Genomic DNA, 15,007 nt, shown 5'->3' with positions numbered 1-15,007 from the left:
GTGTTCCCCAGTGATGAAAGTATGTTTGAAGTACTTGGGGATGAATTTGGATCAGGGAACTTAGGGAGCATCTGTACTAAGGATGGAGTTGGCTTCTCTGTTGAAAAGGAGAGAGAGTACAAGGCACAACAATGCCCATGCCTCTTTTCTGGAGAATGAGTGTTGGGAAGGGACTGAGTCCCACTTGGACTACTTTATATTTCCTTTTGGACTTAAGACTTCAACAAAGATCTACCTTGGGTGTTTTTTTGGGAAAGTGAGGGCGAGACCTGATGGAGTCTTCTGTTGCTTCATAAAGCTTGACTTTGCATTCTCCACTATGCATTTGGATTCATCTGGATGCCATTGTGGGTGGCATTGGAATTATGCAGCGAACCCAAGCTCCTAAGGCACACCCCTCGAAATTAACAGCGAAGACATCTGTTTGAAACAGTCCCTAAAACTTTACATTAAGCCCTGTGGTATTAGGGGCTGACATTCCCTTTCACAGTGAAACATTTTGATGACAAATCTCTTCAAAGAGTGAAGAGGAGCAGAGCCCAGGATCAGGGTCTGAAGGCTGGAAAGAAAGGAACTGATGTCAGCGTACCAGGGTGGCGCGTATATGCATCTCTGCTTGTCACTTACAGAGTGGAATGGAATCGACGTGGAGTCACTCCAAGTAGGAGTACTGCTTTTAAACTTTCCCAGATCTAGTTTGGCTCTGGGAGATTTTCACAAGGTGAGGAATCTGCATTTAGAAGTATTAATCTAAAAGATTTGTTTCTGTTGTGACACAAAGGTGGCAAACATACTAATAAGGTTAATATTTGACAATCACTTTTACAGTTTAATTATGTTCACTTTTGTACAATATACAACCTTTATGTGACATTCATAACAATTTTATTATGCATAACAATTACACACCTTACAATGTATACTGTGATGTCATGTTTTATATTATATATAAAAAAATTTTTAACTTTACCTCAAATATACGTTGTTTTTTTTGCTTAACGCCTTGCTGTGATGCAATTTTTTCACCTGTTTTCTTCACTGACTTTTTATCACCGACAACACCAAAAAGATCTTCTTCACCTTCATTGTCCAAGAAAGGAGATAGTTTCGTTTTTTTCGAAGAAGACTGCTTTGCAGAATGAAAAAGATCTTCATCGCTCTCTTGGTCATCAAAAACTAAAGCAGATTTTTTCTCTGCCTTCACAGGTTTTTTTACAGCTTCTTCAATAGATTTCCCCTTTGCTTTTGATCCTGTAGATATCTTTGACACTGCATGTTTTTCAGAAACCCCATCAGAGCTAAAAATGTCATCAATGGCAGCAGGTTGTTGCATTTCAGGCACCATTATGTTCTTCACAGTGAAGTCATTCAAGGAGGAGGATGGGCTTACGATAAAAACATTTTCATCTAGTTTCTTTTTGTAATTATTTTCTTTTGGCTCCTCAGTTTCGGGGTGTGATATATCTGATATGGTGGCAGTCTCTTCAAGGTGTGATAGATTAGATGCCATTGAAGGATAACATTCATCAGACTCTTGAGAAGCTAATCGCCTTCCTGCCCTTGAAGGTGGTCGTCTTTTTCCAGTTACTTTAATACGATCCTATTACAAAATCAAACCAATACAACAAAATGTTAATAGGATTACATCTTACCACCTATATATTTAGGCATTCGTGTATAAGGTAGTAATCAAAAAAATAAAATGCCCCTCACAATGAACCATATCTCACATATTACAGAGTGAGTGAGTGCAGTAATGAGAGAAAGCCTAACCCTGTCTGGAGGGTTCTTTGGGCGTATGCGGGGGTCGATGTATTCTTCTCCCAGTAAACTAACAAAATAGGGCAAAATGATGCAATTTACAGCACAATATTTAAATAATTTAATAACAATTTTACAATTACACAGTATGTTTTGAATGGAAACCCATTTTGAATTGACACTCACAAAGTAATCCAAGAAGTCAAGGACTGCCTACTAAGGCGTGAAATTCTGCAGGGAGATGCCACCCAGGAGAAAATGCTACCAAATACATTCTGGGGGTGGCAGACAAGTCCGACTCACCCCAAGTGTGCTGGAGGATTTATCCCCCTAAGACAATTTGGTAAAGATTCACGACAAAAAGAGTATTGTTCAGTCAAATGTACCTAGCATGAGGTTAAAGCAATGACATTTAGAGGAGGTGGTAATCCTGTTATGCAAACATTTCCATCATGTACCATGTCTTAAAATATACTTGGTGGGCAGGGTGAAGAAATTATACCATTATAAAAGTTTTATCAATAACAGTTAAGAAATGCCATCATATGGGGGCGTGGCCCAAGAACATTGCCGAAAGGACGTGAGTACGGAGAGCTCCGTCCTCCCCAACACTACTCCTGCTACATCCTGAGCCTGCAGCTGGAAAAGCCTGTGAGCTTCCTGGCACCCAGAGTGCCTGCCTGACACCCGCCTGTGGCACAGAACTGCCTCTCTAGATGAAGGAATGCTGCAGCTGGGAGCCCTGATTGGTGCTAGCAGCCGCCGCTTTCCAGGACACAGGTGGTGGTTCCAGGGGTTGCAGAGAAGCTGCCAGATCTGCTCAACGGCACTCCTGGTTCACGCTGGACACTCGTCTGTGGTGCAAGTTTGATTATTCAGGTGGAGGACTGCTACTGCTAGAGAGCCTGGTGGATGCTCTGGGCCATGGACTGCACTTTGGATGCAGTATGGCGACGCACTGACCCTGAGGCCAGGTGGTTGATAGAGGCAGGTGGGTACCGTGCTCCAGTCCTGATGGGACCCTGCTTAAAAGTTGCTAGGGCTGAGACCCCCAATGCATACTGGGCCAGCCTAGGCGTGGGAGAGGGGCTGTGGGGGAGACAGGGCAACACTCCTGCAGTGCTATGGGTGGCTGCGGAGGATGTCAGCGGGCCTCACACACACTGGGCCTGGGGAGCTGGACAAGAACTGGGCAGTACACTCGGACCGCTATAGTCCCATGACCTAAGAGGCAGAGACGCATACTCTCTTCAGGCTGCTGCCCAAGATTAACCACACTGCTCTGGTAAGGCACTGATCGCGACTGCTCCCTGAAGGCAGCTCAGTGCACCCTTCTTGTCTTTGCCTGATGCCTGTATTTGGCCACACATCTGTGAAGTGGTACATCTGTCACAGCAACAGAAAATATGAGATGGTTGTGCTGGGTCAGGGAACGCAAAAGGATAACACTGGACCCGGAGCTCTGTCTGGCAGTCCCAACCCTCCCTCCCCGGAAGACAAAACCACAAACTTCACTGAAACATACTGTTACAAACAGGGAGCAGGACCTAGGTGGGATGGAAGATCTGCTCCAGGTGGCTGACTTTGATACTTTAGAGGGCCCTATGGTTTATCCTGGTTGCCTTACTAGGGCTGTGAACTTACCACATGGGGTAATCAGGGCAGCAAGACCGCAGCAACACAACATGATCAAACAATATACCACCTTGCAAACTCTCCCACAGTGATCTGCAAGACAAATAGAGGCCCTGGGCTTGCCAATACAGGCGGAGTAGTTTACAGGCCTCCAAACTCCTAACGGCAATCTAGGCTCCAGACAAGCCGTGAAAGGAAAAAATTGAGACGGCTGCCGTGGAGGTAATCCTGCTGCATACCGACTTATGCAAGGTTTCTAACAGGGTCCAAATGGTGATGGGTGATGTAGGTGCAGGCAAGGGGCACTGCCCTCAAACATCAAATGGCAGTCTTCTCCACACTGACAACTAACGATCTTGCGCAATTGTTTCCACTTCCTTGGATTCCCAGAAAGGGCAGAAGGGGAGACTGTGGAAAAATTGAGAACTGGCTAGAACATGAGTTGAAACCACAAGGACTGTCAGAATGGTTTGCAGTGGAGAGAGAGCACTGTGCATTGGTGGCCAGAACACCACCAGGAACACTCTCTCATACTCTGTATATCTGCATTCTCAGCCACAGAGGAAGGAACTGCATAATCTCTGTTGCCAGAACCGTGGGCACATTGAAGATTGAAAACCACACCATTGCCATATACACAGACAGCTTCAGGCATTAAATCTACAATATTTGTTTTTATTCCCGGTACACCTCTGGTTTATCACACGGGGAGGAGCCATTTCTTTAAACAACCGCTGGAAGTGTGGAACTGTCTGGAAATGAGGGATAAGGCATTGCCCCAGATAAAAGGGAGCACCTCACTTCATGAAGGGTGCTCACAGACCTGGGGAAGGAGTGGAAGGAGAAGTTGACCTTCCCAAAGATTTAAGGATGACCTGCTGCTCACCCCAAAAGTTATTTTAGAGGAGCACAGCACTATGGTCACAGAGGAGGTGCTGACCGGGATGGTGTGATGGACTTGGCCACACTACAGACAGAGGAACTCGACATGGAATCTGGACAGAGTGCCAGAGAAGTAAAGCTAGGGGAGCCTGCCCTGAACGATTTTGACCATACGTGAATATCTGAAAAGCCTGGTGACCCCTTGCAGTCAACGTGATTGCATCCTGGAAACTTAATATAGGAAACAGGGTCGGTGGGAAGCTAGTTATGCTATATGTTGTACATTGGATGATCTGCAGGTAAATGCTACTGTGTATGACAATTTTGGTTCGGAAGGGAGTGGGCTATGATTGCTTGAGACTACACTAAGTGGAGGGCAGAGGGATACCTTTGGGTGGTAGTGGAAACTCAGTGGCAGCCCCCGGACCAAGAAAGACTCCATGCTGGCAGACTCACCCTGGGAGAGGACCTCTCTCCAGTAGGAGCACACTTTATTTAGCTATTACTAGTTTACTGGAAAGTGTTAGTCATAAGGGGGTATGGGTGGGTTCTGTGCACACCCTCTTGTTGGTGACAAGAGAATTGTTGACCCAGCTAGGTGGACAGAAGTCGGGGTTGCATGGGACTGCCCTGGGGTTGAGATGGGAGGGAGACGTTGTGGGAATACATAGTTCCCTGCAACATAAGTGCATGTGTGGGTGCGCAGACTTTGCTTTTTTCATCTCGCAAAAGATATAAAAAGAGTACGCAATGCAAACAATTCTACGACATAAAAAGCATTTACATGGACCAATCTTGGCTGAAGATATGTTCCCATGAAATACCAGCATTTGTTTCAGTAAATGCTAAGGAGGAAGTGCAGCACAGTGAAGGAGGTCTGCTTTTTGCTGCCTTAGAAAACCTTTGGTGATGTTAATAAATTACAATGCAAACACCTCAGTAAGTGACCCCAAGTCAGCAAGGGAGCCAGGTTAATTTAATGAACAAGGGAGTGGTGTGAGGGCCAGAGCTGCAAACTCTGGAACTCGGGAATCAGATTTGAGTCTCACATCCTGTGATTCTGTGCAAATTACTTAATCTTCCCATGCCTACAATAAAATAATAAAAGGTTTTGTTGTGTAATGTCAGTAGTGCTCATGTAAGCGCTATTTCAGGCTTGAGCTTGTGCTATTTAAAACGTCAAGAAAACAAAATGTTCGGTTTGCTCCTGCAATTAGCAGAGGCTTCATCAACACCTTTTGATAAAAAAAAAAGAAAAAAAAAAAAATAGGAAAGTAAAACAAGCTTGTTTGCTAATGTTGGTCTCCCCGTCTGTGCTTCTGTGCAGTTCTGCCCATTATTTTTATTTGCACTGCCATGCTCTGTACAGTAACTCATTCCTTGTGCATTGCTGATTTTGTTGTTACTCGTCAGATTACCTGTAAGAGTAAAACCAAACTCTCAAACTGTGGTTGCCATACTGATGAAATAATCTGTTATTTTTATGTTTGCAGTTACATGCAGCATACACAGAACTGCAGCCAACATGCTATCAGCCTCATTGAACCCCCAAACACGAATTCCTTATTATCCTAAATATGCTTGCTCAAAGTATTGAGCACAGTGCCTTCGCACATACTCTACAATGAATGCCTGCTCCTCGTCACTTGTTATCTAGCAAAGCAGCATACAATATATTAAAAAGACGGGTCAGTGGTTTATTGTGCAGGTTGTATAAGCCTGCACTGCATGTTACAAGTTCATTTTTTATTTTGGCCCACTTAACCTTTCATCCTTCCCAGGTTGAAAAAATAACAAATTTTCACACAGCTGTTAATGACACTTAAATACTAAGGGCCTGATTTAGAGTTTGGCGGAGAGGGTTACTCCGTCACAAACGTGACAGATATACTGTGCGCCATGCTGTATTACGATCCTTTTATAGCCGATAGAGAACATAATATGGAAAATATGATATCTGTCAAGTTTGTGACAGAGTACCCTGTCCACCAAACTCTAAATCAGGATTAGTTCTAATAGACAACTCTGTGGCCCATGCTACAAATAATACGAACATTAAAATGATGCAGGATCGGTTTTAGGGCAGTGTGACCGGTGCAGCCTGAGTTTGCGCCTCTCCGGACCAAAGACTCAGAATATGCTCTTTACCAGTATCAATAGCATGTGACTTCTACACCTTGTAATCTTCATTGTCCAATGTAACATTTCACATAGACTGATTTACACATGTATGATTCATTATCTCTAAATAATATGTGTATGACGCAAAGTGCTCCGACACCCTACACTGGTATGAGTAGTGCTGTAAAATACATGTGTGAGAGGGTCTATACCGAGATGAGAGGCACTGGTCGAGGGTGGTAGTGAGGGAATCTTTGGAGAAGGAGGTTATTGTGAGGGTGGGTGCAAAAAAGATGATCACACCAGGAGCCAAAAGCGCTAAGGATGCATATAACTATGATCCCATTCCACTGTAGCATGAAGTTGCTTCCATACAGTGCATACTATCCCACATTCAGTTAAACACTTCACAGGGACAATCAGTTAGATGCACCTAGACAATGTGTGTGCAGGAGTGAGTAAGGGCTCAATTAGAGTGAATGACCGAATCAAAACAGTCATTAGAGAAGTGAAAGATACAGTTAGTTTAAGACAGATATCTAGCAAATGTTTGAATTAAAGAATGATAAATATTAAGAGAAGGTGAGTATGTGTGTTATGCAGGAGAAAGAATAGTGAGTGTTAGTGATTGTGCGGTGAGACAGAGAAAAGGAAAAGGAGACAGAAAAGGGAAGAGATTGAGAGGAAGTGAGAAAGAAGATGACAGTGGAAGAGAGATGGGCAGAGAGAAAGAAAGAGAGCCTGAACGTAATGACATAGTAACTGGCAGGATTGCCACTTGGGCTTTTATTTTTACTGGCATTACCAGTATTTTATTGTTGAGGCCAGTAAGAAAATTGGGGACTCACTAAAAGCCAGTATTTACCCCCTTAGCAATACATATTTAAAACAGGACATGCAAGAAGCACACACTGTTCTAAAGTCTAAATTATGTCACCTTGATAATTTAAGTGAACAGAGTCAGACAAAAACATGTTAGAAATAAATAAATATGATGTTGCATAAATTCCTATGTATGTGTCACAGCCACACTCTTACAGAATCTTAAATCATGCGCAAATGCCAGTATTTGTATCTGGGAAAGGTGGCAACCCTAGTAGCATGCACCTAGCCACTGTGTTGCCCTATAGCTGATGGCCAAGCATCCTGTCTACCTGGAACTCATAGCTAAAGCAGACTGTTGCCCAGTGATTGACATTCAGGTATTCTGATGTGTGGTAGCTGAAGCACTGGCGTCATAAGGCCTAGTAACTGATAGGGGGCATTATGTAGCCCAGTACCTATTGGGCAGGCCTCCAGTGGTCATGTGAATGATGAGCATGCATTATGTTGCCTAATAATGGATGGCCAGGCATAAGGCCTGTGGGTGAGGGGCAGGTACTATGTGGAGAGTAATTGAAAAGGCATTTCTTCCATGATATATAGATTGCAACCATACATCTTTCCAAAGACTATGGCCCTCATTATGACAGTGGCAGTAAAAACCACCTACCGCCAAAAGACCGTCGCCGCCAGCTGTCCGTTATATTATGACCGCAGCTGGAATTCCACCAGAAGGATGGTGCAATTCCAGCTGCGGTCATGGCGGAGGATGGCGGTAAGGTGGCACTGCTGCCAGCAGCAGTGCTACGCCAGTAGACCGCCGCAGACTGTATCATGACCCATGATACGGCCTGGCGGTGTTCTGCTGGCGGACGCTGCTGCTGGCAGCAGCACCCCGTCCAGTCTCCTGCCGGAGGACCCTCTGAAATCAGGTAAGTTGGGTGCCCCAACAGGGGAGAGGGGTGTTGTGTGTGTGTGTGTGTGTGTGTCTGTGGGGGTGTGTCTATGTTTGTGGGGGTGTGAATGCGGGTGTGCGTTGCGTGTGGTATGTGTGTGCATGTGTGAAGGCATGTGTTGTGTGAATGTGTGTGTGCTTATATGTATGTCAGTGTGTTTGGATGTGTCTGAATGCATGTATGCATGCGTGGGTGCATGTGGGTATGAGTGTGTGCATGAGTGTGTTTGATGGTGCGTGAAGGTGCGTGTATGTTGGGAGGTGGGTCTGGAGAGGGAGGGGGTGGGGAGCGGGGAAGACCCCTATCAGTGACAGGGAAGTAATTCCCCGTCACCGATAGAGTCTACCGCCATGGTTTTCGTGGCGGTAAGGAGGCCACGAAAACCATGGCGGAAGGCGGGGGTCATAATCCCGCTGGCAGGCTAGTGACTGCCGCCTCCAGCCCGGCAGCTGTTACCGATGTGGCGGACGGATTGGTACATTGGGGGTTTGGCTTGAACCAAACCGCCAATCTCATATTGTGTGGAAAAGTACCGCCAGCCTATTGGCAGTAATTTTCTACATAACACCGCCGTCCGCCAGGGTCGTAATGAGGGCCTATATGATGGTTCTTCTTTCCAGTGCAATAGAGGTTCTGTTGGTCTGTATTGTGCTATGGATTTTTCAGCTTATTATGGTTTATCTGTTCAAAAAACGTTTTTTTGGGAGTGGTATATAGCTCTCAAAATATAAAGAACCATACTTTCGAAGGGTACATACATTTTAGAAGTATAATGTTTTTGTGAAGCAAAGTACAGCAAAATGTTGTGCCCCTCCTTCTCACTTGTATCTAACCTTCTTTCGGGTTAGTCAATGTAATTGGAAAAAATGCTATTTAAAATTCACAATGTGGTTCAATAAACAAAACGTGGGTAAAAGTAAGGACGAATCCTGCTCTTATCCATATGTCTAGCCAGTATCAGTTTTGACTGCAAGGTGTCATCCTTCAGTTGCAAACACAGCCAAGAAAAGGACGCACAGCCTACTGTCTCATGGAAAAAATAATTAGACTGACCATTAGTTGTGAGATGGTATCTACACATTTGTTTATGCATGATGGCTACTCTGGTATACCGGGCCGACGGAGGTCCATGCTGTATTGGAAATCTGGCCGAGAATCATAACTAAGGAAGAATGCCAAGGTTGCGGCCCGCGGGTAGCCTTCCATCCATACACAGACTACCGATGCACTATGCAGACCAAACTAATAACAAGAAATGTGAGGGGACATTTTAGCTCCCCAAGAGATAAATGATTCATGTTTTTCTCACACACTATATAGTCCAAATAGCGATGTTGCAGGAAACACATTTACTGCAAGCTGAGCAAGAAATGGAGGGGACATATGTATGCCACCACATACTCAAATTATGCTACAGGTGTCCTGATCTGGATAGCAGTAAACACCCCATTCAAACCGCAAGAGTTGGTGATAGACCCTCATAGGCAGGTATGTGGTGGTGGTGTGTGTGGTAGAAGGATATGCCACTTTTCTGATAAATGTCTAGGCCCCCAACATGGATGACAGGTCAGTCTTCCCCAAACTCCGACAGGTTTTACTTTCCCCTATATGGTTTGCTGGATCATCTGATCAGGGGACATTAACTGGGTTCTAGATTGAAGCTGGATGAAGGTCCCCCAAGACCTGGGATGAAGCTGGAATAGCGACAACCCTTAATGAAATGATCACTGCTTTTGACCTTACGAAGTGTGGAGATTCCAACATCCAGAGGATAAGACATACTTATTTCATTCTGGGGTACACAGAGGGTACAGCAGAATAGACTATGGGGGTCATTCTGACCCTGGCGGTCATGGACCGCCAGGGCCAACGACCGCGGGAGCACCGCCAACAGGCTGGCGGTGCTCCCATGGGCATTCTGACCGCGGCGGGAACAGCCGCGGTCAGAAACGGGAAACCGGCGGTGTCCCGCCGGTTTCCTGCTGCCCAAGGGAATCCTCCATGGCGGCGCTGCAAGCATGGGTGCAACTGCACCCGTCGCACCCCTTCCACTCCATTCGGAGCCGGCATCCTCATGGAAGGGGGTTTCCCGCTGGGCTGGCGGGCGGCCTTCTGGCGGTCGCCCGCCAGCCCAGCGGGAAACTCAGAATTACCGCGGCGGTCTTTTGACCGCGCAGCGGTATTCTGCCGGCGGGACTTTGGCGGGCGGCCTCCGCCGCCCGTCAAAGTCAGAATGACCCCTATGTGCTTAGGCGTAGAGAGGATCGCCTCTTATTTGACCATACTGCCTACCTGAATAGGTTTTTTGCAGACCATGCACCACTGTTTATTATCCTTAAGTAGAGGAGTGCCAGATGGAAGCAGTAAAACTGCTTATCCCCAAGGAAAGCCAAGACCCGGGGCTCCTGACATCATACAGACCAGTATCAAAGCTCAACACTGATATTAAAATCCAGAGCAAATAGCTCGCTAACAGACTCTTTGGGATAACAGGGACCTGATTCCACTGGACCAGATAGGATTGGTTGTAGACAGAAACACCGACTACTTTAGTAGACACACTCATATACTGCAAGAAGTGGAGGCTTCTGAAGGTCACAATACAGTAGCTTCCATGGACCTGCAGCGTGCTTTTGACACTGTGCAATGGCAGTACCTGTGGATCGTGTTGTCAGGTACAGGATATGGCGCTCATTATGTAAGCGGGTGCAGCTGCTCTACAGGGCACCAGTAGCCAGAGTGCATACAAGGAATGCGATGGACTCTGGAGCGGTGCACCCGGCAGGGACATCTGCTGTCTCCTTTATTATTTGTGCTGGCAAATGAAACCTTAGCACGCAGGTTTGTGGGGTACCCTGGGGTCCCTGGAGTGGTGGACACACTGCTGATTGATGTGTCCTGGGGGCAGAGGTATGGGCCCGCTGGGTGTGTGCTGTGGCGGTGTTTCCTGAAGGGGGAGGCTCTGTGGTGGTGTGAAACTGTGCCTGGGTAACCGACTGTCTGGAGGTCCCTGATTGGCCAGGTTGGTCATCCAGATCCAGGCGGTCATCACTGTGGGCCTCTTCTGTGGGGGGACTGGATGGTGCTGGCACCTCTTCTCCGGTGACATTGGCTGGGGTACCTGTGGGGATGTAAATGCAGTATTATTGTTTCTGTGTGTGACATATTGTGCATGGTTGGGTTGCCCTCTCTGGTTGTTATTGCCCTGGCAGCTTTGCCTTGTGTGAGTTGTTATTTGGTGGGATAGCTGATTGTCTCTGGTGTGAATGCTGTAGTGATGAGTGTCCATGTAGGGCTATGAGTGGTGTCCATGCATTGGTATGGCATGCAGAGCTTGGCATTGGGATGAGTGGGTTGTGATAGTGGGGCGTGTGGGAGGTGGTGGAGTGATGGGAGTGAGGGTATGTGATGGCAAGCAGGTGGGGGGGTGAAAGTAATAGAGAGTTGATTTACCAGAATCCAGTCCTTCTGCTACTCCTGCCAGGCCCTCAGGATGCATGATTACCAAAACATGCTCCTCCCTTGTTGTTATTTGTGGGGGAGGAGGTGGGAGGTCCACCGCCAATCCTCTGTACAGCGAGCTGGTGTCTTGCTGCAATGGAACATACCTTCCCCTGTAGGTCGTTCCACCTCTTCCTGATGTCATCCCTTGCCCTGGGGTGCTGTCCCACGGCGTTGACCCTGTCCACGATTCTCCGCCATAGCTCCATCTTCCTAGCAATGGATATCTGCTGCACCTGTGATCCAAATAGCTGTGGCTCTACCCGGATGATTTCCTCCACTATGACCCTCAGCTCCTCCTCAGAGCATCTGGGGTGTCGTTGTGGTGCCATGAGCATAGTGTGAGTGGTGTGGGTGAGGATGTGTAGGGTGATGTGTTGGGGTGTGTGATGTAAGGTGTGTTGGTGGTGTATGGGATATGGTGGTATGTGGTTGTGTGAGTGCTCTTGCTGTCTCTCTCTGCTGGCAATTATTGGTATTGGTAAAGGGTTGTGGGTAAGGTGGGTGTGTTTTATAGTGGTGTGGGTGTGGTGTGTGTATGGTTGTCTGTAGTTTGAATTGTCCAATGTGGTGTTTTGTTTGAGTGCGTGTATTTTGAGCGGGGCAGTATGTACCGCCACTGGTTTACCTTCATTGAATTTCCGCTATGGTGATTTGTGGGTTATGTTGTAGGCGTAGTTCTGTTGGCGTAACGGTGTGGGTTTTGATACCGCCAGTTTATCACTGACCTTTGGGCTGGCAGATTTGTGTGTGTTGCTGAATAGTGACGGATAGGTATGTGTGTCATAATATGGTTAGCAGATATCCACAGCAGCGGCGGTATGTTAACGGCAGTCAGCATGGCACTAAGTGCGATTTACCGCCAATGTCATAATGAGTACTATAATCCGTACTTTCTGTCCAAGGCATCAGAACGGTACTTTCAATACAGTATGGTTGATTATACAAACGGAGCATAGACCCAGAAGGGGCAGAGGGCATTCTGACAACGACTATCCTGGGATGCATGCTGTCCAAAATGCAGCTTGGCTTTTGGCTGATCTACCAGCCTGCTGAGAGGATTGCCATCAACATCATCGACTAAGTCTTGACACTGTTGAGACTAAACCCTTAGATCAGGCCAAGCAGAAGTGTACAACACCATGCTCTCAGTGTAGACATAGGCTTAGGTAAGAACCTATAGAACACCTAGAACCACATTCACCAAAGTTGTTTTGTTTATCCTCTTTACCATGTTCATAATGCTGATTACCTTGCTTTGTTTCATCTGCCTAATTATTGCAGCTGACTCTCTATGTCAGATTGCAATTGTTTCAATAAATGCATTGAAAACTTATCTCACATCATTTAAGTCCCGTCTTGGCATGCATGCGTAAATACGAAAGAGATCTGTTTCCGATGCTTCCCTGGGGAATCAGTGTCATGTTCAGGTTGCCATAATTACCTTCCACCCCAGTATGTATGTGGGTTCAGAAAGGCAAGGGAGCAATCCAGGAATTAGGCCAACAGTTACTAATGGTGCAGATGGACTCGGGCTCTCACACTCAGCCATTCTGCCATCCCAAGCATGCAGTTCTATTACTATAGTAGGAACCACTTACCAACTTTGTCAAAGTCAAAATAGGCATTGCAGGAGGCAATACTAAAACCACAGGTTAATGTGGTATAGGTAGACCTTGTTGGAAATGGTGTCAAAGATTAAAACCTCAGGAATATAGCAGACAGTCCCAGTTGTCCACCTGTTCCCATCAAGATACTGAACACTATAAATTCAATTAGTGTTAGACCTGACAGCGTTCGAGTGGTCATCCCTCAACTTTTTGCCTGCCTCTCTCCACCTTTCTGACACTGTTTTTGCTGGTTTTAGGACTCTTCACACTTTACCACTGCTAACCAGTGCTAAAGTGCATATGCTCTCTCTCACTTAAACATGGTAACATTGGTTCATTCCCAATTGGCATATTTGATTTACTTTCAAGTCCCTGGTAAAGTGCACTACATGTGTTCAGGCCTTTAAATTGAGCGATACTAGTGGCCCTACAGCACTGGTTGTGCCACCCACATAAGTGCCCCCTTAACCATGTCTCAGGCCTGCCATTCAAAGGCCTGTGTGTGCAGTTTCACTGCCACTTCAACTTGGCATTTAAAAGCACTTGCCAAGCCTTAAACCCCCCTTTTTCTACACATAAGTCACCCATAAGGTAGGCCCTAGGTAACCCATAGGGCAAGGTGCAATGAGGGTAAATGCCAGGACATGTACATGTGTGGTTTGTATGTCCTGGTAGTGGAAAACTCCTGAATTCATTTTCCACTACCATGAGGCCTGCTCCTTTCATATGATAGCATCAGAACTGCCCTCATATACTGTGTGAGTGGTAGATTCTGATCCAAAAGGGGTAAACAGGTCATATTTAGTATGGGCTTATTGGTGAAGTTGGATTTTATATTACTATTTTAGAAATGCCACTCTTAGAAAGTGAGCAATTCTCTGCACTTAAAATCCATCTGTGCCTTACAGCCTGTCCCCAATCAACATCTGGGCTGGTTGACAGCTTCCTTGTGCATTTCACCTAGACAACCACAAACACAGGACACTCAGTCACACCTGCACTCATCTGCACACTGAATGGGCTTTCCTGGGCTGGAAGGGTGGAGGGCCTGACACTTACATTTCAAAGGCTAGTGCCCTGCCCACCCACAATGGATTGCCAAACCCTGTTCTGGGATCCTGGCAGACAGAACTGTACTGCAAGAGAAACTTGTGCACTTCAAAACCACTCTTTGAAGTCTCCCCCACTTCAAAGGCATTTTTGGGTATATAAGCTGGGTCTCTGACCCCACCAACTCGGACCCTTCTGGACCTGAACCTGCAACATGTCAAGAGGAACAGCCTGGCTGCTTAAAGGACTGATCTGGACTGCTTTGCTGATAAGGACTGCTGCCCTGCTGACCTCTGACTTTGTTGGGATGTGCTCTCCAAGGGCTTGGATTGAGCTTGCCTCCTGTTTTCTAAAGTCTCAGGGCCAAAAAGACTTCAACTCTTCAGGAAACTCCTTGCGCGCCAAAAATCGACGCACAGATTGTTGGGAACGACGCAAAGCCTGCCTTGTGACCGAGAAATAGTTGCACAGCCAAATCTGAACGCAGCCCAACTTCCCAAGTGGAAATTCAACGCAGCGCCTGCCTTCCAACAGAAAATTAGGCACACCACCCTCCCGGATCGATTGCACAGCTCAACCAGAACAACGCAGCCAATTCCAGAGCGGAAAATCAGTGTAGCGCCTGCCTTGCAACACAAAATTTGAGGCATTGCCCTCTCGGATCGACAC

The 15,007-nt window shown here is 46.4% G+C and overlaps 1 protein-coding gene across 7 annotated transcripts in view; it reads right to left on the bottom strand.

Moving 5' to 3' along the window:
* LOC138300721 (WASH complex subunit 2-like) overlaps nt 1-15,007 on the bottom strand; it is a 780,011-nt gene that overhangs the window by 66,022 nt on the left and 698,982 nt on the right. For all 7 annotated transcript variants that reach the window (XM_069240414.1, XM_069240416.1, XM_069240417.1 and 4 more), the window contains one exon: nt 971-1,600. In XM_069240414.1, the coding sequence (XP_069096515.1) occupies nt 971-1,600 (630 nt within the window). The remainder of the gene's footprint in view (nt 1-970; nt 1,601-15,007) is intronic.

Source organism: Pleurodeles waltl, chromosome 6 (assembly GCF_031143425.1).
Source record: "Pleurodeles waltl isolate 20211129_DDA chromosome 6, aPleWal1.hap1.20221129, whole genome shotgun sequence".
Lineage (NCBI taxonomy): Eukaryota > Metazoa > Chordata > Amphibia > Caudata > Salamandridae > Pleurodeles > Pleurodeles waltl.
Note: the sequence above shows the minus strand (reverse complement) of the source record. Positions and strands in the feature narration are given on the sequence as shown.